Below are 20,606 nucleotides of genomic sequence, written 5' to 3'. Positions count from 1 at the left end.
CCATGAATGTATCGTAGTCAGGGGTGGGAAGCGAACACCGTTTGGTGAACCCTAAATTTATAAATTATTACTGGATGTATTTTTCCTTCAATCATTTAGCTTCAGGGATATGTCTAGATATCAGGAAGCATGTTATGAGTGCAGGGCATTTTTTCAAAGTGTGTCCCAAAATTAGCCGCGTGCTTTCACTGTTTTACCAGCCAATTAATGTTTTTTCTTCAGAAGAGAATAGTGCCTTTTAAATTTTGGCTGCCCCCCCTCCCAATCTGCAGCTATTGATTTAAAAAAAAAAAAACTTGTTGATTAAAAAAGCTTGTTGGTTACAATAATATTTGAGTGCCCCATCTTGGGGAAATGCACTTTGTTAAACAGCTGTGTTGTCTCTGGTATGTCTCTTCTTCCCACCAGTGGCCTTAAGAATGACTACAACAAGGAAACCTTTACCTTAAAGCACAAGATCGATGAGCAGATGTTTCCCTGCAGATTTGTCAAAATAGGTGAGAGCTGAAATGGTGTGGGGACTGTGTGTGCCCTTGAAAGTAAATTTGGAGATGGTGGTAATCGAAGAGGGAAGACCTTTGCGGTTCAGAACTGAAAACATGGGATTCACGGGTACGGTTAAAATGATGAATGATTTTTAATGACTACTTTATTTTTTCCTTTTTTGTTACACACTGATGATGTGATTGCTTAGTTTGAGTAACAATATTATTCAACCTTTTATAATTTACATGCATCTCAGCTGTTACCTGAGAGAAATTCAACATTATTTAATTGTTAGGGGTGTCCGGGTAGGGTAGCGGATCAGTGGTTCGAATCCCCGTCTTACCTCTGGCTTGATCAGGTGTCCCTACAGACAATTGGCCGTGTCTGTGGGTGGGAAGCTGGATGTGGGTGTGTGTCCTGGTCGCTGTGCTAGCGCCTCCTCTGGTTGGTTGGGGTGCCTGTTCGGGGGGTGGGGGAACTGGGGGGAATAGCGGGATCCTCCCACGCGCTACGTCCCCCTGGTGATGCTCCTCACTGTCAGGTGAAAAAAAGCGGCTGGCGACTCCACATGTATCGGCGGATGCATGTGGTAGTCTGCAGCCCTCCCTGGATCGGCAGAGGGGGTGGAGCAACGACCGGGACGGCTCAGAAGAGTGGGGTAATTGGCCAAGTACAGTCGGGGAGAAAAGGGGGGGGGGACCCAAAAAATTTGTTTAATTGTTGATTTGTAAGCATTCTATTATGCTTACTTGCAGAAGCTAAAATTGTGATATATGGTTGCACATTATCAATTGTGCCACCTCTGCCAGTACATAACAAATAGTTACCTTTCCCTTTATTCTGTTGCTTGCTCTGTATCTCTCTCTCTGTCTCTCTTTCTCCCCTCCCTCCCTCTTCAGTGCCTCTGATGTCCTGGGGGCCAAGTTTTAACTTCAGCATCTGGTACATTGAGTTGCATGGCATTGAGGATCCAGATGTGGTTCAGCCCTGCCTTAACTGGTACAGCAAGGTAAGCAGCCACAACCCAACCAAAAAGTGAAAGATCAAGAAAAGTTGTAATTTATTTAGGAAAGCTCTTGTGTCGCCAATTGCATTCAAAAACAGATAAACAACACGAAATAAGACGGATTTCCATTTCAAATGTGCGGCACACACCTACGTCTCTATAAAGTGTTGTATACTTGGTAAAAACCAGCTGGTATAGTTGGTGTGGTCATGTGAGCAAAAGGAAACATTTGCCGAGTCAAAGCAGCGTCCTTATTGGCTTCTGTCCCTGTAATGTGCAGAGGTCTGCTGGCCTGAACTAGTTAAATTCAGGACTTACCCCCTAGTGTGTGTTTGTGTGCAGTGGGCCTACCATGTCACATGACCAGCTGTTGTACCAAGTCACAAGATGAACTGTTTCATCATTGGGATGTTTCTCTTTTTATTTTTCTGGTTGATTGCCTTTGTTTACATCTCTACATTCACTCTCTCATCGTAATCAAACAACAGGAAGCTGCAGCGGGTATCCAATCAGTGTATTCGACTATGAATTAAATGTTTGATCGTTTCATTTCTTCAACAAATATCCTGATGACTTCACACTGTTTTACACATGAACATCTTCACATTGTGCATGTGTGCGTGCACGGTCAGTTCAGATCAACAACTGATGCGTAGAGACAGTGGAGTGCGTTTGGGCCCCCCCAGGCTTCTGAAGGCCTACAATGGCAAGGGATCGAATCCCGCAAGAGCGCTACTTCCCCCTTGTCTCTCCTTCTGTTGTCTGCCTCTCCTCACACCCACTGTCTGAAACAGAAATAAGCTACTTGCCACGAAGCTTAACTGGAAATGAATTGGTGGAGGTGCTCTGTTGTGCTAAACAGCTGTGAATGGATGAGGAAGTATGATTATGGAGACGTTGCTGGAAAAGAGATTTCATTGAACGATAATAATGGATGATGAAATGATGGATGATCACTTCATGTATGCAAGTACATGAAGTGAAATGACAAAGTGTTACTGATTCCTGACCCTGATTTAAAAAAAAAAAAGTGGGAAAAGCTTCCCTGTGTCTCAGAAACGAGGTTACACAGAATTAATACTAGACTCACACACACTCACATACACACACAGGGATTCGTGTTGGCAGGGATGACGGCCGAATCAAGTCATGACTTATTCCTGCTGGACTGCCTGTTTTGTCCTCCCTGACATTTGACTCCTCGCCCCTGACAGTACAGGGAACAGGAAGCCATCCGCCTTTGCCTCAAGCACTTCCGGCAGCACAACTACACGGAGGCCTTCGAGTCACTGCAGAAGAAGACAAGGATAGCACTGGAGCACCCCATGCTCACACACCTCCATGACCGCCTGGTGCTGCGAGGGGACTTTGATGCCTGTGAGGAGCTCATCGACAAAGCTGTCGGAGGTATCGCAGTCAGGCTGATGAAATGTGTGTGTGTGTGTGTGTGTGTGTGTTGGGGGGGTTAGAGCATTGAGTCTCATACTATTTCTTAGGTCTGCGAAATGTTGCCTTTATGCTGTTGTTAATTTTTCAGAGAGAAACACTGGTTGTTGTGGTCAACCAACTCTGATTCTGGCTTTTTTCTTACATTTCTGAGAGGTGGGGTTGGGGGCTGAATCGGATATTAAAGTGTAGTGATATTGATTAAAACCTGACTCTTCTTTACGCAAAACCTTATTGGGTGAAAAAATGGTTTAGAGAGAAATAAAAGGTAATTTGGTGCATACACACACATCCCTACATGTTAAGGCCATTCTAATAAGACAGGACAATGTGACCCAGCTATTAGAGCGGAGGAGGCCCCCTGCTTTAACCCTAGAGTCGACGATAATATCACCGGGTCAGTAACGACCTTTTGTGGGCTAACTTAATGGTTAATTTATCCTTCCTGTGTTTGACCCTGCTGTTCCTCCCCACCAGACGGTTTGTTTAACCAGTACATCAGTCAGCAGGAGTACAAGCCCCGGTGGAGCCAGATCATCCCCAAATGCCACAAAGGCATTGCCACCCAGGAAGCTAACCGAGACGACATCAACAGTGAGAGCCTGTCTTCCCAAATTCTCAAATATATCTCTTCTCTCACCCGCCTGTCGCTCACATGTTGCACTGCCCTCCTCTCTTTCTGTCTCTCTGTATCACTCCTTCTCTCCTCTATTTCTTTCTCTCTGTCTCGGAAATTTTCTGTGTGTGTGTGTGTGTGTGTGTGTGTGTCTCTCTCTCTCTCTCTCTCTCTCTCTCTCTCTCTGTCATCCCCCCCAGGTGATGGTGATGACAACAGGCCCGGGATGAGGGGAGGACACCAGATGGTCATAGACGTCCAGACAGGTGAGTAATGTCCATACTGGTGTTTCCTGAATCAGAGTGGCATTCTGTTTTATTTCACATTCAGTGACTTGTGTCTGTTGGCTGCGCACATGGGATGCTTGGACATAAGTTAGCTCAGCAGACGTGCACTCAAGCCCACCAAATGTAGACCTCAGTCAATGTGTAATCAAACTAAAGACCCACCGCTGACCTTCCCCTTCTGCTCCGAAAACCATGCTGTCCCTAGGGCAGATCTAAAAGAGCACATTAATTACTGCTATTGTAATGGTGGAAGAAACACCACTATTGTTATTTCAGTATTTGGAAATTTTTTCAGCATAGCGTGTCCTAATCGGCCCTCTGGAAGACAAAAGCCTGCATTCTGTATACATGTGCGTGCATGCATGCGTATGTGTGTGTGTGTGTGTGTGTGTAAAAGAGATTATTTGTCTTTATATTGTGTGGGAGCTAGTTAGGTTCAATCGAGTCTTCCATCCCTTGCCCAGTTTGTATCTCAGGCTGTTTTGTTCAACTCGCAGGAAGTGAATAGTGAATATAACTTCAAACGCACCACCGTAACCCAGTGACACTGGCTTGGCCCTTATCTCCCAAGTCAAACACCACTAGTCGGACATATGGTTACAATCTACTGAACCTGAGCATCACTGTGGAAACGGCAAACTCCCACAGGCTCACTGTCGTTGTTTAAACAGTCAGAGTCCTCAATGAGCAATGGAATGTTTATGCAGCAAAGGACCTGTGTCAGGGCTAGATTGAAAATACCCTTTGTTTTGCAATATAATGATCATAATAATGAAATGGGAGGAACAGTCTCAGCAAATTTAGTCGTGATTTTTTTTTTTACTGTACTCCTGGCATCTTATGAATATCTTCAGTTTCCCGCCTCAGATCAAACTTGACACATTTCACTCATTGTCCAATATTTTTGTAAACAGAATCATAGAAAAACTTAAAATGTTGTGCTATTTACCAATATTCTATCATGTATTATCAAGAATAATTGTTGAAACTTAATGTTATGTAAATTAAATGTAGAGACACAATGTAATCATTAAACGTCATTGTTGCCTCAGCTGATATAATGCTTCAGCATCACTGGCAGCCAGCTCCGCCTATTGGCTTTTCTTACACATTCAAGATGTCTCCACATGGCCCCCGTGTTACGTCCGGCTTGGTTGGGCGTCCCTACAGACACAACTGGCTGTGTCTGCGGGTAGGAAGCCGGATGTGGGTATGTGTCCTGGTCGCTGCACTAGCACTTCCTCTGGTCAGTCGGGGCGCCTGTTCAGGGGAGAGGGGGAACTGGGGGGAATAGCGTGATCCTCCCACGCTCTACGTCCCCCTGGTGAAACTCCTTACTGTCAGGTGAAAAGAAGCAGCTGGTGACTCCACATGTATCAGAGGAGACATGTGGTAGTCTGCAGCCCTCCAGTAGAGCAGCGACCGGGATGGCTCAGAAGAGGGGGTAATTGGCCGGACAAAATTGGGGAGGGGGATGTCTCCACATGGCAAGTGGAAATTTGACATTTGTGTAGCTGAAGCATTATTGCAGTCTGTTCATTGACTGGTGGTGCTGGTTCTGTTCTGCAGAGACGGTGTACCTGTTTGGGGGCTGGGACGGCACACAGGACCTGGCTGACTTCTGGGCCTACAGTGTTCAGGAGAACCAGTGGGCCTGCATTTCCCGTGACACTGAGAAAGAGGTGAGGTAGTGGTGGGTTTGGTTGTCATATAATTTTACCGGTAAGTGACTATCAGGGCGTGTTGCTGGCAAATGAAGCCTTTGGATACCACACATTTTAGTTTGATTTTGATAACATATTCTAGGTATGACTGACTGACTGAATGAATTTATTTGGTGATAAAACAACACATAACACTACACTGCAGGCATTACATACATTAGAAATCACCAAGGATGAAAAAACAATAAAGCCCAAAGGCTTTTTTCCATTGCGGTCCTCTAGTATATCCCAGAAAGTTGAATCAATTCATCTAGGCACAATGTTTAGTGGGAGAAACGTTTCATCATTCATCCAAGTGACTTCGTCAGTCTCAACTGACTGCAGGTATCCCCCAACCTTATAAACAGCACAGTTGCATAATGACCGAAACCAACGATGAGTTTCACAAATTGCTGTGACCATTAACTAGAGTTACAATGTCCTTTAGTATAACACTTAACATACCATAAGATAAAAGCAAAACAATAAGACAGACAGCAAGCGAAGACGATACAGTCAACATATAACTAGCAGGTGGCGGGGTAGCTATGCCAACATGCTCATGTTTCCTTGATCATAAAAGGTTAGAATTAAAATTGAATATGCTGCATTGATCTTTGCACCCATTTCTTTAATGCCACTTTAAACTGCTCTGTGAAACACTCAATTTCAGATTTGTGGGCAGATTATTCCACTGTACTCCTGCACTGTAGAGAAATTTGTTTTTGCCCATTAGGCTATTGGACCGAAAAGGGATGAAGTCTGTCAAACTACCTCTTGTAAAGTAGCTATGATTGTTAGTAGTGAAAAATAATTAAGTACTTTGGTACCATATTTTTAACAATTTTGTTAGTGAGCAGCATATTAATATAAATGATTCTGTTTTTCCCACCGTCAAGTCAATTTTATTTGTACAGCCCACTATCACAAATTATAAATTTGCCTCAGTGGGCTTTACAGCAATACAACATCCTTTCCTGTCTACTGTCAACCAGTTAAGCTTTTTAAAATGTGCAGGATCAAGATGTGTATGTAGATGGACCTTTTAATATAATCTTTATCAATTTATTTTGAGCCTTTTGTAGTTTGTTTTTTGAGGCATTGTGATAATCCAGTGTACCAGGATGTGGTAGCATAAGCAAATTGACTTTGAAGTAGAGCTCCAGCTAGAGTATGAAGAATTGAGCTGTCCAGAAAGGTAGCTTTTCTGGCTAGAAACTTAATTCTTTGATTTATTTTGGTGAGGGCTATTAAAGCCATATTTTCACCTGATAAAAACCCATCTAAAATGCAGCCAAGATAATTTACATTATTTTTAGCAGTTATCTGGAACTCTCCAACTTTGACCTTAAAACCCGGTCACCTTACTAATTCTATTTTAGAATAAAAAAGAATGGCTTCAATTTTCTCAAGTGTAGGGATAATTATTATCTGTTAGCCATCTACTTACATTTTGAAGTTCCCCACTGAATGTTCTCAACCACTGTCTTCTCTTTATATGCCACCAATAAAACAGAATCGTCAGCATATAAAAAAAGATTGCATGAGGCAGCTGATTTTAAGTAATTTATTTATAATAAAAACTGTAGAGGACCCACGATACTACCCTGTGGCACCCCACATCCCATGATTCTTGACTGAGAGGGTCCCATTAACATCAACCATTTGAGCATAATTTGATAGGTATGACTGGACCCAATTCAGGATCAGCCCACTGAAACCCATGGCTCTTAATTTCATTAATAAAAGGCTGGCTCTAATGTATCAAATACTTTTCGCAAATCCAGCATGACCATGCCACAAACTTATCTCCATCCACTTCTATTCTAATAAGTTCTGTTAGATACCCCAATCATGTTTCAGTAGAATGTTTTTTTTTCTAAAACCTGATTGCAGCTCATAGAAAAGGTTATTGTTTGAAGTATGTTCATTTATTTGTTCCTGTATAATTATTTTGATAATCTTTGAAAGAGCAATTAGAATGGATAATTGTCTGTAGTTGCTTTGGTCGAATTTGCTTCCATTTTTATGTAGTAGAATTACTCTTAACATTTTTAGCTCATCTGGAGCTTAACGTGACTGAATATACATATTAATTATATGAGCAACAGAAGGAATGATCACTTCTGCAGCATCTCTAAGAAATCTTGCAGATGTGATCTAAACCATTTCTGACGATGACATACCACTGATTGCCATGGGAGACATGAATATCCTTACTGAGAAAACTCAAGCAACTGACTTCCTGTCTCTTCTGTCCTCCTTTGTCCTCAGACAGGTGCCCACCCCTCCCACACACAAAGCGGGCAATACTGTTAATCTGATTTTGACTCGGAACTGCTCCACAGCAAATCTGACTGTCAGTCCCCTACATCTGTCAGACCACTTCTTTATTCAATTCACGGCCTCCTTACCGGAACATCCCCACGTTCCTCCACAAATAGTCTCCTTCCACCGAAACTTCCGGTCCTTTACAGTGATCCAGCTTTCCAATGAGGTCTTGGCTTCCATGCCTCCTCATAATGAATTCCCTTCACTTCCTGTCAACGAGGCTACAGACACACTCTATTCCTCACTAGCCTCCTCTCTTTACAATCTCTGCCCTCTAGCATCCAAACCTGCTCGTAATGCCCCCCCCCCTAGTCCGTGACTCACTGAGGTCATCAGAGATTAAAGGGCAGGGCTCAGAGCAGCAGAGAGAAAATGGCATAAAACCAGAGCGCTCCTCCAACTTAAAAACAGCTAAGGCCGCTTACTATCAGAACAAGGTCTGTGGCACCACTGATGCTCAAAAAATGTTTTTTGCATTTAACTCACTCCTCAATCTGACTCCTGCTCTGACCTCCACTCTGCTCACTCCTGACATGTTCACCTCGTGCTTTACAGATAAGCTTTCTGCCATCAGTAACCAGTTCTCAGAGCCTGACCAACTCTGTCTGCCGCTACCAGCTAACAGTGCCTCACTCACCTCATTCTACCCCCTGACCGAGGAGGAAGTCGCCAAGCTTCTGCTGGACCCTCGTCCCACTACATGTCTGCTGGACCCGATACCATCCAACCTCTTACAGACCATTCCCCCCACAGTCACACACATCATCAACTCCTCGCTTACAATGGATTTAAGCAAGCTCGGGTCACCCCGCTGTTAAAAAAAGCCTACATTCAACCCAGCCCAGGTTGAAAACTACAGACTGGTTTCACGCCTACCCTTTCTATCAAAAATACTGGAGCGCACGTATGGTCTTTAACCAAGTCTTTGAATTCCTCTCTGAGAACAATCAGTATGATCCGAATCAGTCTGGCTTTAAGCGAGGTCACTCTACCGAGACTGCACTGCTGTCGGTAATAGAACCACTGCGTTTGGCTAGAGCTGCTAGTCAGTCTTCAGCTTTATTGCTCCTAGGTCTGTCAGCTGCCTTTGACACGGTTAACCACCAAATCCTCCTCTCCACACTCACTGAGGTTGTTATCTCAGGATCTGCCCTCCGCTGGTTCATGTCCTATCTCTCAGGGAGATCTTTTAGAGTATCTTGGAAGGGAGAAGTGTTCAAACCACACAGCTTATCCTCAGTGCTCGGTCCCCTTCTCTTCTCAGTATACACCACCTCATTTGGTGCAATCATCCGCTGCCATGGTTTCTCATACCATTGCTATGCTGACGATATCGTCAGCATAGGATACCTATACGATACCTATCATTCCCTCCTGATGACCTCACAGTCTTGGCACAGATATCATCACACTTTGCTGATATCTCTGCAGGGATGAAAGAACGCCACCTTCAGCTTAACCTATCTAAGACTGAGCTACTTGTCATCCCAGCCAGTCCATCCTTACAACAACAGATCAGTATCCAGCTTGGAACAACCTAACTCATGCTGACAAAGTCTGCCCGAAACCTGGGTGTCATGATTCATTACCAACTAGCCTTTGAGGTTCACGTGGCCTCGATTGCTCGGTTGTGCCAATTTGCCCTGTACAACATAAGGACAACTAGGCCCTATCTGTCTGAGCATGCAGCACAACTCCTGGTACAGGCTCTTGTAATATCACACATTGACTACTGCAACTCCTTACTGGCAGGTCACCCTGCATGCACTTTCAAAGCTCTGCAAATGATCCAGAATGCAGCAGCGTGTCTGGTCTTCAGTCAACCCAAAACGGCACATGTCACTCTGCTGTTCATATCCCTCCAGTGGCTTCCAGTTGCTGCCCGCATCAAATTCAAAATCTTAATGCTCGCTTACAAAACAGCAACTAAAACAGCTCCCGCCTACCTGAACTCCCTCATTCAGGTCTACACTTAGTCCTGCTCACTACGCTCTGCCAATGAAAGGTGCCTGGCAATTCTGCCACAATGGGGCTGAAAATCACTAACAAGACTCTTCTGTAGTTCCCTGGTGTTGGAATGAGTTACCAAACTCTATTCGATCTGCTGAGTCCCTCTCCATCGTTAAGAAGAAACTAAAGACCAGGCTCTTTCACGAACACCTCCACATCGATGGTATTAATATATTTTTAAAATGTTTTGCCTCTATGCACCCTATGCATTGCCTTTGTGCACTGCCTATTGACACCTGTGTCCTATCGGACTTTAATCTAATTTTTTGGAACTTACTTGCATTGTCCTGACTAGAACCTTGCTTGTGTTGCATTAACTCTCAGATGTGCGTCGCTTTGGTTAAAAGTGTCTGCTAAATTAAATTGGAACATTGTAAACCAGTGCCGATTCAAACCTTTGAGAAAACAAAAGAGATGAGTATAAAAGTCTGTTTTTCACCATGTATACCTAAAAGCTGTGGAAGTTTATCAACCAGTTTTTTTTAGAAATTGTAGCAAAATGTGAATTCAAGTGATCAGCCACTTCCTTTTTGTGTGATGTGCTATTTTCATCTATATCCAGACTGATATTATTTGCTTTAGATTTTAAACTTATGCTGTTCCCCAATTCCTTAAGGCACTTCCAAAGCTTCCTTGGCTCTTATTTACGTTCTAAGATTTTCTCACTGACAAAATCTTCCCTAGCCTTTGTGATCATTCTGTTTACTTCATTTCTAAAACTCTTAAAACTTTTGAAAACTTGATTGGTCTTTGTTTAAACTCTACATAACTATCATTTCATGGTCTGATAGCCTTTAGTATGTCATCTTTTATCCATGTTTCAGATCTCTGTTTAATTCTAACTGTTTTCATTGGAGCCAGCCTATTTAAAATATCTATGAAGGCTTTGTCAACATCTTGACATTCCAATACTTGAGAAAGATTTGTATTCTTTAGACTCAACAAGGGCATCTTTGCTGGTGTCTTTTCAAGCTTCTTAACCTGACTCAATTGTATGATGACAGGCATGGACACAAGTCCATGAATACCGGGATAGCATCCAGCGCTTTTACCTGTGCCCCGTCCATAGGGTTAATGGTTGTGTCAGGAAGGGCCTCCAACGTAAAATTTTGCCAAATCAGTATGCGGATTGACAAGATCAAACCAGATCAGTCATGGCCCAGGTTAACAATGGCCACCATTGGTGCTGTGCCCTCACATGGTATCAATGGAAACAATAAAATCTGCTGTGGCAACGCCTGAGAAGCAGGGAACAAGCCGAAAGAAGAGGAAGAAGAAGAACCTGACTGAATTGTGGTGTTTATACACAGGTTTTCTAGTCTTCTCTTGAGGTAGATGATGTTATGGTTACTCAAGCTATAACTTACTACTCCACCTTTAGAAATGTTATCTTTGGGCTTCCGGGTAGCAAAGCGGTCTATTCCGTTGCCTACCGACACAGGGATCGCCAGTTCGAATCCCCGTGTTGCCTCTGGCTTGGTCGGGCGTCCCTGCAGACACAATTGGCTGTGTCTGTGGGTGGAAAGCTGGATGTGGGTATGTGTCCTGGTTGCTGCACTAGCTCCTCCTCTGGTCTTTTGGGGTGCCTGTTCAGGGGGGAGGGGGAACTGGGGGGAATAGCGTGATCCTCCCACGCACTACGTCCCCCTGGCGAAACTCCTCACTGTCAGGTGAAAAGAAGCGGCTGGCGACGCCACATGTATTGAAGGTGGCATGTGGTAGTCTGCAGTCTCCCCGGATCTGCAGAGGGGGTGGAGCAGCAACCAGGATGGCTTGGAAGAGTGGGTTAATTGGATGGGTACAATTGACAACTGGGGGGGAAAAGGGGTTGAATTAAAAAAAAAAAATCTTTATCTGAAACAAGAATCAAATCAATGATAGTTTCAGTGGTACAGGCAACACGTGTTGGTTCCTGTATCAACTGAGTTGGCCCAGATACTCGGCAGAAATTATCATATGCTTAATACAAACCAGTGTCCTTTTTTAGAATGTCTGTGTTCAAGTCACCTAAAATATTAGCGTCGGGGTTTGTGATATTTTTTGCACAGACCTCCTCCAGCAGTTCGTAGAAATGGTTTTGGTCCGGAGGCCTGTAACAAACTCCCGCCAGTAATTATTTGCTCTTAAGAAAAATTATATCCAACCACAGAGTCTTAATTCTTCATGGTAAATGTCTGCTCAGAAATTGGAAACGATGTCCGTCCTTACAAGCACAAAGCCCTCCACCATTTCGATTTCTGCCCTTTCTTATGATTGTGTTGTTTTCTAATGCAGTTTCGAGTCGTCCACAGAACTGTCGAGCCACTTTTCTGGAAATGATAAAATATAAGGCTTACTTTTGGAAGTAAGAAAGTGGTTTTGGTGGATTTTCGGGAGCAAGCTCTAAATGTTAAGATGCAGTGCATGTAATCCTCTTGATGAAAATATGTTGTCCAAGTAAGTGATGTCCTTTATCGAGACATCCTTTCCGTGTTTTATTATTTCGTGTTGTGTGTTTAGAGTGGGCCGAGCGCGCGATCCTGCCACAAGATGTGCATCGACTCCCAGCGACGGCAGATCTACACGCTGGGCCGGTACCTGGACTCCAGTGTCAGGAACAGCAAATCCCTCAAGAGCGACTTCTACCGCTACGATATCGACGCCAACAGCTGGACGCTGCTCAGTGAAGACACGTCCGCCGATGGAGGCCCCAAGCTGGTGTTTGACCACCAGGTAGGTGGTAGTTTTCTGTGTTTAGTTAGGTAGCTCAGTCAGTCAATTGAAGAGTCCATGCCAATGATTTTACTAGTCAAACGAGATTATTGTGGAATGTTAATTTTAGCAGTGTTGTTTTTTCAGTGGCGGCATGGTGACGCAGTGGTTAGCACAGTTGCCTCACAGCAAGAGGGTCCTGAGTTTTAGCCCCGGGGTAGTCCAACCTCGGGAGTCGTCCCAAGTTGTCCTCTGTGTGGAGTTTGCATGTTCTCCCCATGTCTGCGTGGGTTTCCTCCGGGTGCTCCGGTTTCCTCCCACAGTCCAAAGACATGCAGGTCAGGTGAATCGGCCGCACTAAATTGTCCCTAGGTGTGAATGTGTGTGTGGGCCCTGTGATGGCCTGGTGGCCTGTCCAGGGTGTCTCCCCGCCTGCCGCCCAGTGACTGCTGGGATAGGCTCCAGCATCCCCGCGACCCTGAGAGCAGGATAAGCGGTTCGGATAATGGATGGATGGATCTTTAAACTGGACTGGATCAATTAAGTATGATGGAAAACTTGTATTTGGCGGGAAAACACCAAGAGTAGTTGTTGAATTTCAGAATCCTTTGGCCACATTTGGGTGGCACCCGATGTTATTTCTGCCCAGTTTGTTCTCTATGGGCCTCGACTGACATGCTTCCCTGCTGCAGTTGTATTGGTAACACTTTACAATGAGGGTACATTAATTAACATGAGCTATTACAGCAATAAGCATTAACTAACCCTAACAAGCATTCTCGTTTTAACATTCATTAATGGCTTACCGGTTAATCAATGTACTAACTAATATTAGTAAATGATGAACACCATTAGTAAATCATTACTAGACACGTTAACTATTAACTGTTAGGTAATGCTTATTACTGGTTAATTAATGTACCCTTATTGTAAAGTGTAACTGGTGTGTCTGAAGATTGTGTAGTTGAGGTGTGATTTAAGAAACTTCTGGTTCCTACATATGTACACACACACACACACACAGGTATATACATTCAACACAGCTACAGAGAAAATCCAAGTTCCTCTCATTTTTTCCAATTTTGTAAGACTGAAATTGAAGCAGATTTGTGTAGAGACCTTGGGTGAAGGTTTTGGTCTTCCGTCTCCAGCGGACTAACTTGAAATCTAAGCAGTAGATGAATGTCCTGTGTCTTCCCTGACCTTTGACCTTCTCACATGCACACATGCAGGGAGTGGTGCCTGAAGAAATGTTTCTTCTGCAGTTTTCCCATCCTGCTGTCCTTCCTCCAGGGGCAGGCAGGAGCAGTGGGCAGCCCTTTCCTTCAGCGCCCGCAGACCAATTCCAGATGAATATCCATGTCAGGGACAGGGGAGCATTCGACTCTCCAGTAGTTAAACCCTCCAGTTTTTCATCCTCATGTCCTCTTTTCTCCCTCTTTTTTTCTATCCTTCTCTTTGCTCTGTCTCCCTCTTTGTGTCCTGTTCTTCCTCTGTTTTCTTTCTCTCTCTCTCTCTCTCTCTCGCCCTTCCTGCAGATGTGCATGGACTCGGAAAAGCACATGATCTACACCTTCGGTGGTCGGATCCTGACCTGCAACAGCAGCGTGGAGGACAGCCGGACGTCAGAGCCCCAGTTCAGCGGCCTTTACGCCTACCACTGCCAAGCCGGCACGTGGAGCCTCCTCCGGGAAGACTCCTGCAATGCCGGGCCGGAGGACGTCCAGTCCCGTATTGGACATTGCATGCTGTTCCACACTGTGAGTCTGCTCACCCAGCTATCGCTGCTAAGTGGGTGGCTACCACTCCTGGATTAATGACCACCACTTTTTAGTGTATAGCTACTGTGCGTTGTTAGAGTCTAGGTTCTGCACAATTGTGGGTTATCCAGATTTCTTTTTTTTGCTAGATACAGTGATTTGAATTAATAATAAATGATATTATTAGGCCTGTGATTTGTAATTTTAGTCTAGTCTCAATATATTAGCAGCCATAAGGGTTACTTGTGATTAGTGAGGTCTCTTTCCCTTTGTCTGTCCCCACAGAGGAACCGCTGTCTATATGTATTTGGGGGTCAGAGGTCCAAAACGTATCTGAATGATTTCTTCAGCTATGATGTGGACAGAGACCACGTAGAGATAATATCAGACGGGACCAAGAAGGATTCGGGCATGGGTGAGTTTTAGTCCCTGTACCTGCTGTTCACTGTTCAATCTCTTAACTGGAAGGTCTTGGGTTTGATTCCAGCCTAAGCCACATGTCCTGTCAACCTGCCCTCAAGCAAGGCATTAAAACTCCTACATAATGATTGTAGCAGGCCAATGTGTGAATGCTTATTGGCAATGTTGGGATTTGAGTAGAGGACCAGTGTGTGTGTGTGTGTGTGTATGACAAGATGAGACATACCACAGACTAGTGATTCTCAGCTTGGTCCTCGGAGACCTCTTAAGGTGAACTTAATGAACTACCTGGCAGTGTAGAAAAACCACAGTACTGGAGGCCCCTGAGGACCAGATTGAGAACCGCTGCCACAGACAGGCAATGGTTATCACTCCATGCATAAACACATTTAGCAGCCAGTAGCTGGAGAAACACAATCGGAGGTAAAAGGAGTGGTGTATCCGCTATTACGGCCAATATTCTGCATCTGGCGAGTTTGCAGCCAGAGATGAAGCGGCAGTTGGGACTTGGGAGTAATTGTCCCCGGAGAACACTATTGATTTCATCAGACCCAGCAATTTTAAATTTACTCAGAGGTAAATTGATTCTCAGAACTTCTCTTCCACTTGTTCCGTAGGATTTTAAAACAACCCTGTGGCTGGATTTATTCAGCACTTCCTCTGACTTGTTGCCATCGACCAGATAACCGTTTATCATTTTTGTTTTCTCTTTCTGCGCATACTCTGTCACAGCTCAAATCACTCTTATGACGTATGTTCTCTCGCGTTGTTGCTGCAGTGGCGCCCTCGGTGCCTACGCACATGTTAGGCTATACGGATGATGACAGTTCTCCCCATTTAGACGCGGACAGCTCATAATTTTTTCCCCCGGTATGTTCATGACTACACCAAAGCCTTATGTGCTAATGTTTCTTCACCCACCAAACACGCAGCTTCATCGGACAAAATGTATGATCGTCTCCATCCCCATGCTCGACATCGTGATCGATACGTCTTCCAGACCCAAATGTGGTTTGTTTTTCTCTGTCAGGCGTATCTTTGTCTCAGTCCTTAACCTAGGCAGTGACCACTTGGTTGTATTGTCTCTGTGAAATGGGTCAGGCACTTAAGAGAATGGAGCGAATGACTCAGTTCATTTCAATGATGCTTTATTGGCATGACTGCATTAATTACAATGTTGCCAGAGCAAAACAGGTCAACAGAGAACCAAACCAAAAAAAAAAAAATTAAAACAAATGAAAAATAGATAGATCTGGCAGAAACATAGAACAGCACTTGAACAGCAACTGACAGTGTTTTGGTCACTCACTGACCCTCAGGCTATGGCATTCTGACACTTATTGTGCTGCAAGGTGTGACTTTGACCCTCTCCTAAAATAAGCGGCCATTGTTCTTTCTCATCCGGGAGTCGAACATTTGGAATCTGGTTTTCAAATTTCTCCTGGTATTTTCCTCTTATGTTCTGGAATTTCTCACAATTTAGCAGGAAGTGCATCTCTGTCTCCACCTCACCTGCCATACAGTGACCACATATTCTTTGCTCTTTTGGCAGCCAAGGTGTTTTGTGTGTCTGCCCTTTTCAGTGGCTAGACTGTGGTCAGTGAGCCTGTACTTGGTAAGGATGTGTCTCTGCTGACTGTCTCTGACAGTGGACAGACAGTCAGCCAGTTTGTCTTCTCTTTTTAGGGCCCCATAACATCCTGATTTGTGTTGTAATTTGGTTTCTATGTGCTAATGTTCCAGATATGAGTTGTTGCATTGTGTGATGATTTTGTTTACTCTAATCTGTGGGTGGGTAGCAGTGCTGGTCTGAAACGCATCTGTGTCAGTGGTTACGGGGTCCGTTAGTTTCGCAACCAGCTGACTGAGGGGACTTTTTTTGGGGCTTAGCTCTCTGATTTGGAATGCTTTAAATTGCAATGAGTCGTGGGGACTTGATTTAAGGCGCATCCAGAATTTAAGTGATCTTTTTTTGGATATTCATTATCAATGGGAAACGGCTTAGTTCTGCCCTGCATGCATTTGGTGGTGTTTTCCTTCGTACGTTTAGCAATTTTCGGCAGAATTCTGCATGCAGGGCTTCTATTGGATGTTTGTCCCATCCAGTGTAGTCTTGTTGACTGAGTGGACCCCATACTTCACTTCCATATACCGCAATGGGCTGGATGACACTGTCAAAGATTTTGGACCAGATTTTAATTGGGATGTCTGTTTTATAGAATGTTCTTTTTATTGCATAGAAAGCTCTTTGGGCTTTCTCTTTAAGTGCATTCACTGCCAGACCAAAGCTTCCCGAGACACTGACCCTGGTCCCAGGTAGTCATCATTTAACGTGTGCTCTAGGGCGGTGTTACCTAGAGTAAATAGGTGTCTACTTTCCTGACACCTGGGCTTCTTCTGGAAGATCATAATTTTTGCCTTTTTTTAAGTTTACTACCAGGGCCCGGTTCTGACAGTATTTCTGTAGCAGATCCAGATGCTGCTGTAGACCCTGTTCTGTGGGTGGCAGCAGCACCAGGTCATTTGCACAGAGCAAGAATTTAACTTCTGGGTTGTTTAGGGTGAGGCCAGGACTCCGTGGAAGTTTTTTCCCCCCCAGTACAGTTACCCAAAACAGTCTGTCATTCATTCTACATCTCCTTCTGCAAGGGGGTCAAAGCAGCAGTTCTGTCAGTGACTATGTATGTGTGTACATATATAGTCTGTATCACATTATTAAGCATACGATTCGGCCTAATGGAAATAATGCATTTGATAGTTGCAATAGGCTCCACAGACCTTCATCCCTGGCTTCTCAAGACACACACACATTAATTGGGCACAGCTGCTGCTTGTTGACCAGATTAACCTCTCCTAAGAGTCTACCTGCCTCCAAACCAGTGGACCAGCCGCACCACAACCACAGCTAATGCTGTTTATTTGTCTGTGCTAATCCCTGCCCCAATCCTCCACCCCACCGTGTGATCATTTAGATTTCATCTGATTAGGGCGTCCGGGTGGCGTAGCGGTCCATTCCGTCGCCTACCAACACGGGGAACGGCGGTTCGAATCCGTGTGTTACCTCCGGCTCGGTCGGGCGTCCCTAAGGACACAATTGGCCGTGTCTGCGGGCGGAAATCAGGATGTGGGTATGTGTCCTGGTCACTGCTCTAGCACCTCCTCTGGCCAGTTGGGGTACCTGTTTGGGGGGGGCACTGGGGGGGGGGGTAGCGTGATCCTCCAACGCGCTACGTCCCCCTGGTGAAACTCCTCACTGTCAGGTGAAAAGAAGCAGCTGGCGACTCCACATGTATGGGAGGAGGCATGTGGTAGTCTGCAGCCCTCCCCGGATCTGCAGAGGGGTCGGAGCAGAGACCGGGACGACTACTCGGAAGAGTGGGGTAATTTGCCGGATACAATTGGGGAGGGGGGAAATTAAAAAAAAAAAAGTAATCTGATTCGACCCGAAATGAGTTTGAGTGGCAGACTCCTTCAGTCGTAAATTCTCCGTCTCTGTTAGAGGGGCTGTGACGGGTCCACCTGCAGCACCTGGCTTAAAGCTCTGGCCCGGCGGCAGGCTGACACTTCTTGTCCCAGACAGACAGACTGACTGATGAGAAAGCCCTGCATGCAGCCTATATAAATAGAGCCCTGTCTCAGCCACTCAGCACCAGGGAGCAAGGGATGAGATGGAGACGGAGAGAACAAGAAAGAGAAGAAGCCTGGACATAGACAGATGAGTGAGGAAGAGAGAGAGAAAAATCAAAGGAGTGAGCAAGAATGAAGCGAGTGAGAAAGAACAGAATGTATTTTGGCAGGAAGGAAGCAGCAAGCCCAAACACCTCTTTTCTCTCTCGCTCGCTCGCTCTCTCAAGTCCTTCTAGAACGTTTACGTGTGCTGTGGCCTGAGCAAGATTCACTGCTGCAACTCGAACCGCCGCTCATTTCCATCTCGCAGATTTGATTCAATGAACCCAGCCGCTTTGTGTTGTGTGGGTTCGGACCGCTGTCTGTCTGTCTGTCTGTCTGTCTGTCTGTCTGTCTGTCTGTCTGTCTGTCTGTCTGTCTGTCTCTCTCTTCCCCTGTCTTTAGAAAAAAACCCATCTATCTGCTCTCAACCACGCATTAAATCTGCCTTAGTTACTTGAACTCTGTCCGCTTTGGCCCTCGCAACAGAAACGCCGTGTAATGATTTCGAGGACCGGCCCTGGGGTTTCTCTACCCCGTCAGTGCAGTAATGCTGAATAGCACTTCAACTCTCTCTGGCTCCTGGAGGCCGAAGAGAGAAACGGCTTTTATTTTCGTTAGCTCGCCTCAAAACTTTTTCGAACGGCTTTTCAAAGACGCCAGCCCGGCGGGAGGGCGACAGGGCAGTTTTTTGGGTTTGGACGGTTCCTCCTCCTCCTGATTCTTATCGGTACGTTTCCATAACTGCTCGGGGTTTTTAGCCTCCCCCCCCCCCTCACGAGGTTTAGCTTGTTCGTTTTCTGCCTTTCGGAGAGGATTCTTTTATCCAAAGTTTTCACCCGCCAGTCGGGCCACAGCAGAGACACCCCCCCCCCCCACACACACACACACACACACACGTGTCGCCATTTTTGTGATTCTCCGAGAATAAGGATGCACTGTTGAAAATCAGGCCGTCTATATTTGCATCATGTTCTGTTCCGTCTCTTGTCGGCTGCGTTGTCATGGTGACATGTTGCCATGTTATCACGCCGTTTGCTCTGACCGCCTTTCACAGTCCACACTCCCGTGTTTTTCTTTGTTGCTGCTGCTCTAGTTTCTGAGAATCAAGAAACCCTGTTTTGAATCTGGACACGTTGTGTTTGTATTTTAAAAATGCATTTTTATTCCAGTAGCTTTCTGCATCTTGTGATTATTCACATATATATGTCATTGTTATGGGGTAGGAAAGTTAATTATGTTGTCATAGTAGCAGCAGTAATAATGATTAATAATGATAAAGCTTGTCATGTGTATTTCAGCAGAGCAGGCTGTTATCAGATGACAAGAGGTATATATATCCCAATCATTGTGTGCGACAGTGGTTTGTGACTGCCCCGTCGTATGTCTTTGTGTCTCTCGTCCGCAGTCCCGATGACGGGCTTCACCCAGAGGGCCACCATCGACCCTGAGCTGAACGAGATCCACGTCCTGTCGGGCCTCAGCAAGGACAAGGACAAACGGGAGGAGAACGTCCGCAACTCCTTCTGGATCTACGACATTGCCCGCAACAACTGGTAGGGAACACACACACACGCACACACGCACACGTGCACACAGTCTGTTTAGTGAACACTAGAACGCCATAGCCGGTCGTTGCGACCGTTTTGGATTTTCAAAGTTTCATAACTTTGTGGGGGGAAAAAAAGATACAGACCTGCCACTCCCTGCATGCTGCTAAAATTGCACATATTTGCATTAAAATGAGTTGTCGATCAATCGCACACAAAAAGAACAGTGATGGTTCGATCTGCCTAGAACGACCACGAGCGGTCAACATGGCCGTCTCGTAATTGGCGTGTGCGTCACGTCACTATTTATGATGTGCGTTGTCGCGTCGTTTCCTTCGTGAAGGTCATTGCTCTCTTCTAGAAACACACTAGTGCGCCCTCCAGTGTAGAAAAATAGTCTAGACTTGATTTTTGATTATTGCCAACATGTCTGGTTACAGATGCACCATGACTACCACCGAGGTGCTGCAGTATTTACAGGCGTTGGGACAGCGGCCATTTCAAATCGTTTTAAAAATAATATTAAAGTTGTTAAAATGTTCATTTTGGTGTCGGTTAGTTTCATAACAGACATGTGTAATGCTTTACTGTCTCAGTTGGGTGTTTATCTTGACAAAATATAGAGTTTAAAAAC

The 20,606-nt window shown here is 45.0% G+C and overlaps 1 protein-coding gene across 1 annotated transcript in view; it reads left to right on the top strand.

Annotated features, from left to right (window-relative positions):
• mkln1 (muskelin 1, intracellular mediator containing kelch motifs) overlaps positions 1–20,606 on the top strand; it is a 34,408-nt gene that overhangs the window by 5,366 nt on the left and 8,436 nt on the right. Inside the window, exons 4-13 of the mRNA XM_056277115.1 lie at positions 409–497; positions 1,386–1,495; positions 2,707–2,899; positions 3,416–3,532; positions 3,755–3,820; positions 5,411–5,523; positions 12,385–12,597; positions 14,115–14,336; positions 14,622–14,751; positions 19,831–19,978. Of these exons, the coding sequence (XP_056133090.1) occupies positions 409–497; positions 1,386–1,495; positions 2,707–2,899; positions 3,416–3,532; positions 3,755–3,820; positions 5,411–5,523; positions 12,385–12,597; positions 14,115–14,336; positions 14,622–14,751; positions 19,831–19,978 (1,401 nt within the window). The remainder of the gene's footprint in view (positions 1–408; positions 498–1,385; positions 1,496–2,706; positions 2,900–3,415; positions 3,533–3,754; positions 3,821–5,410; positions 5,524–12,384; positions 12,598–14,114; positions 14,337–14,621; positions 14,752–19,830; positions 19,979–20,606) is intronic.

The sequence above is a fragment of the Lampris incognitus genome, chromosome 3 (assembly GCF_029633865.1).
Source record: "Lampris incognitus isolate fLamInc1 chromosome 3, fLamInc1.hap2, whole genome shotgun sequence".
Classification (NCBI taxonomy): Eukaryota; Metazoa; Chordata; class Actinopteri; order Lampriformes; family Lampridae; genus Lampris; species Lampris incognitus.
Note: the sequence above shows the minus strand (reverse complement) of the source record. Positions and strands in the feature narration are given on the sequence as shown.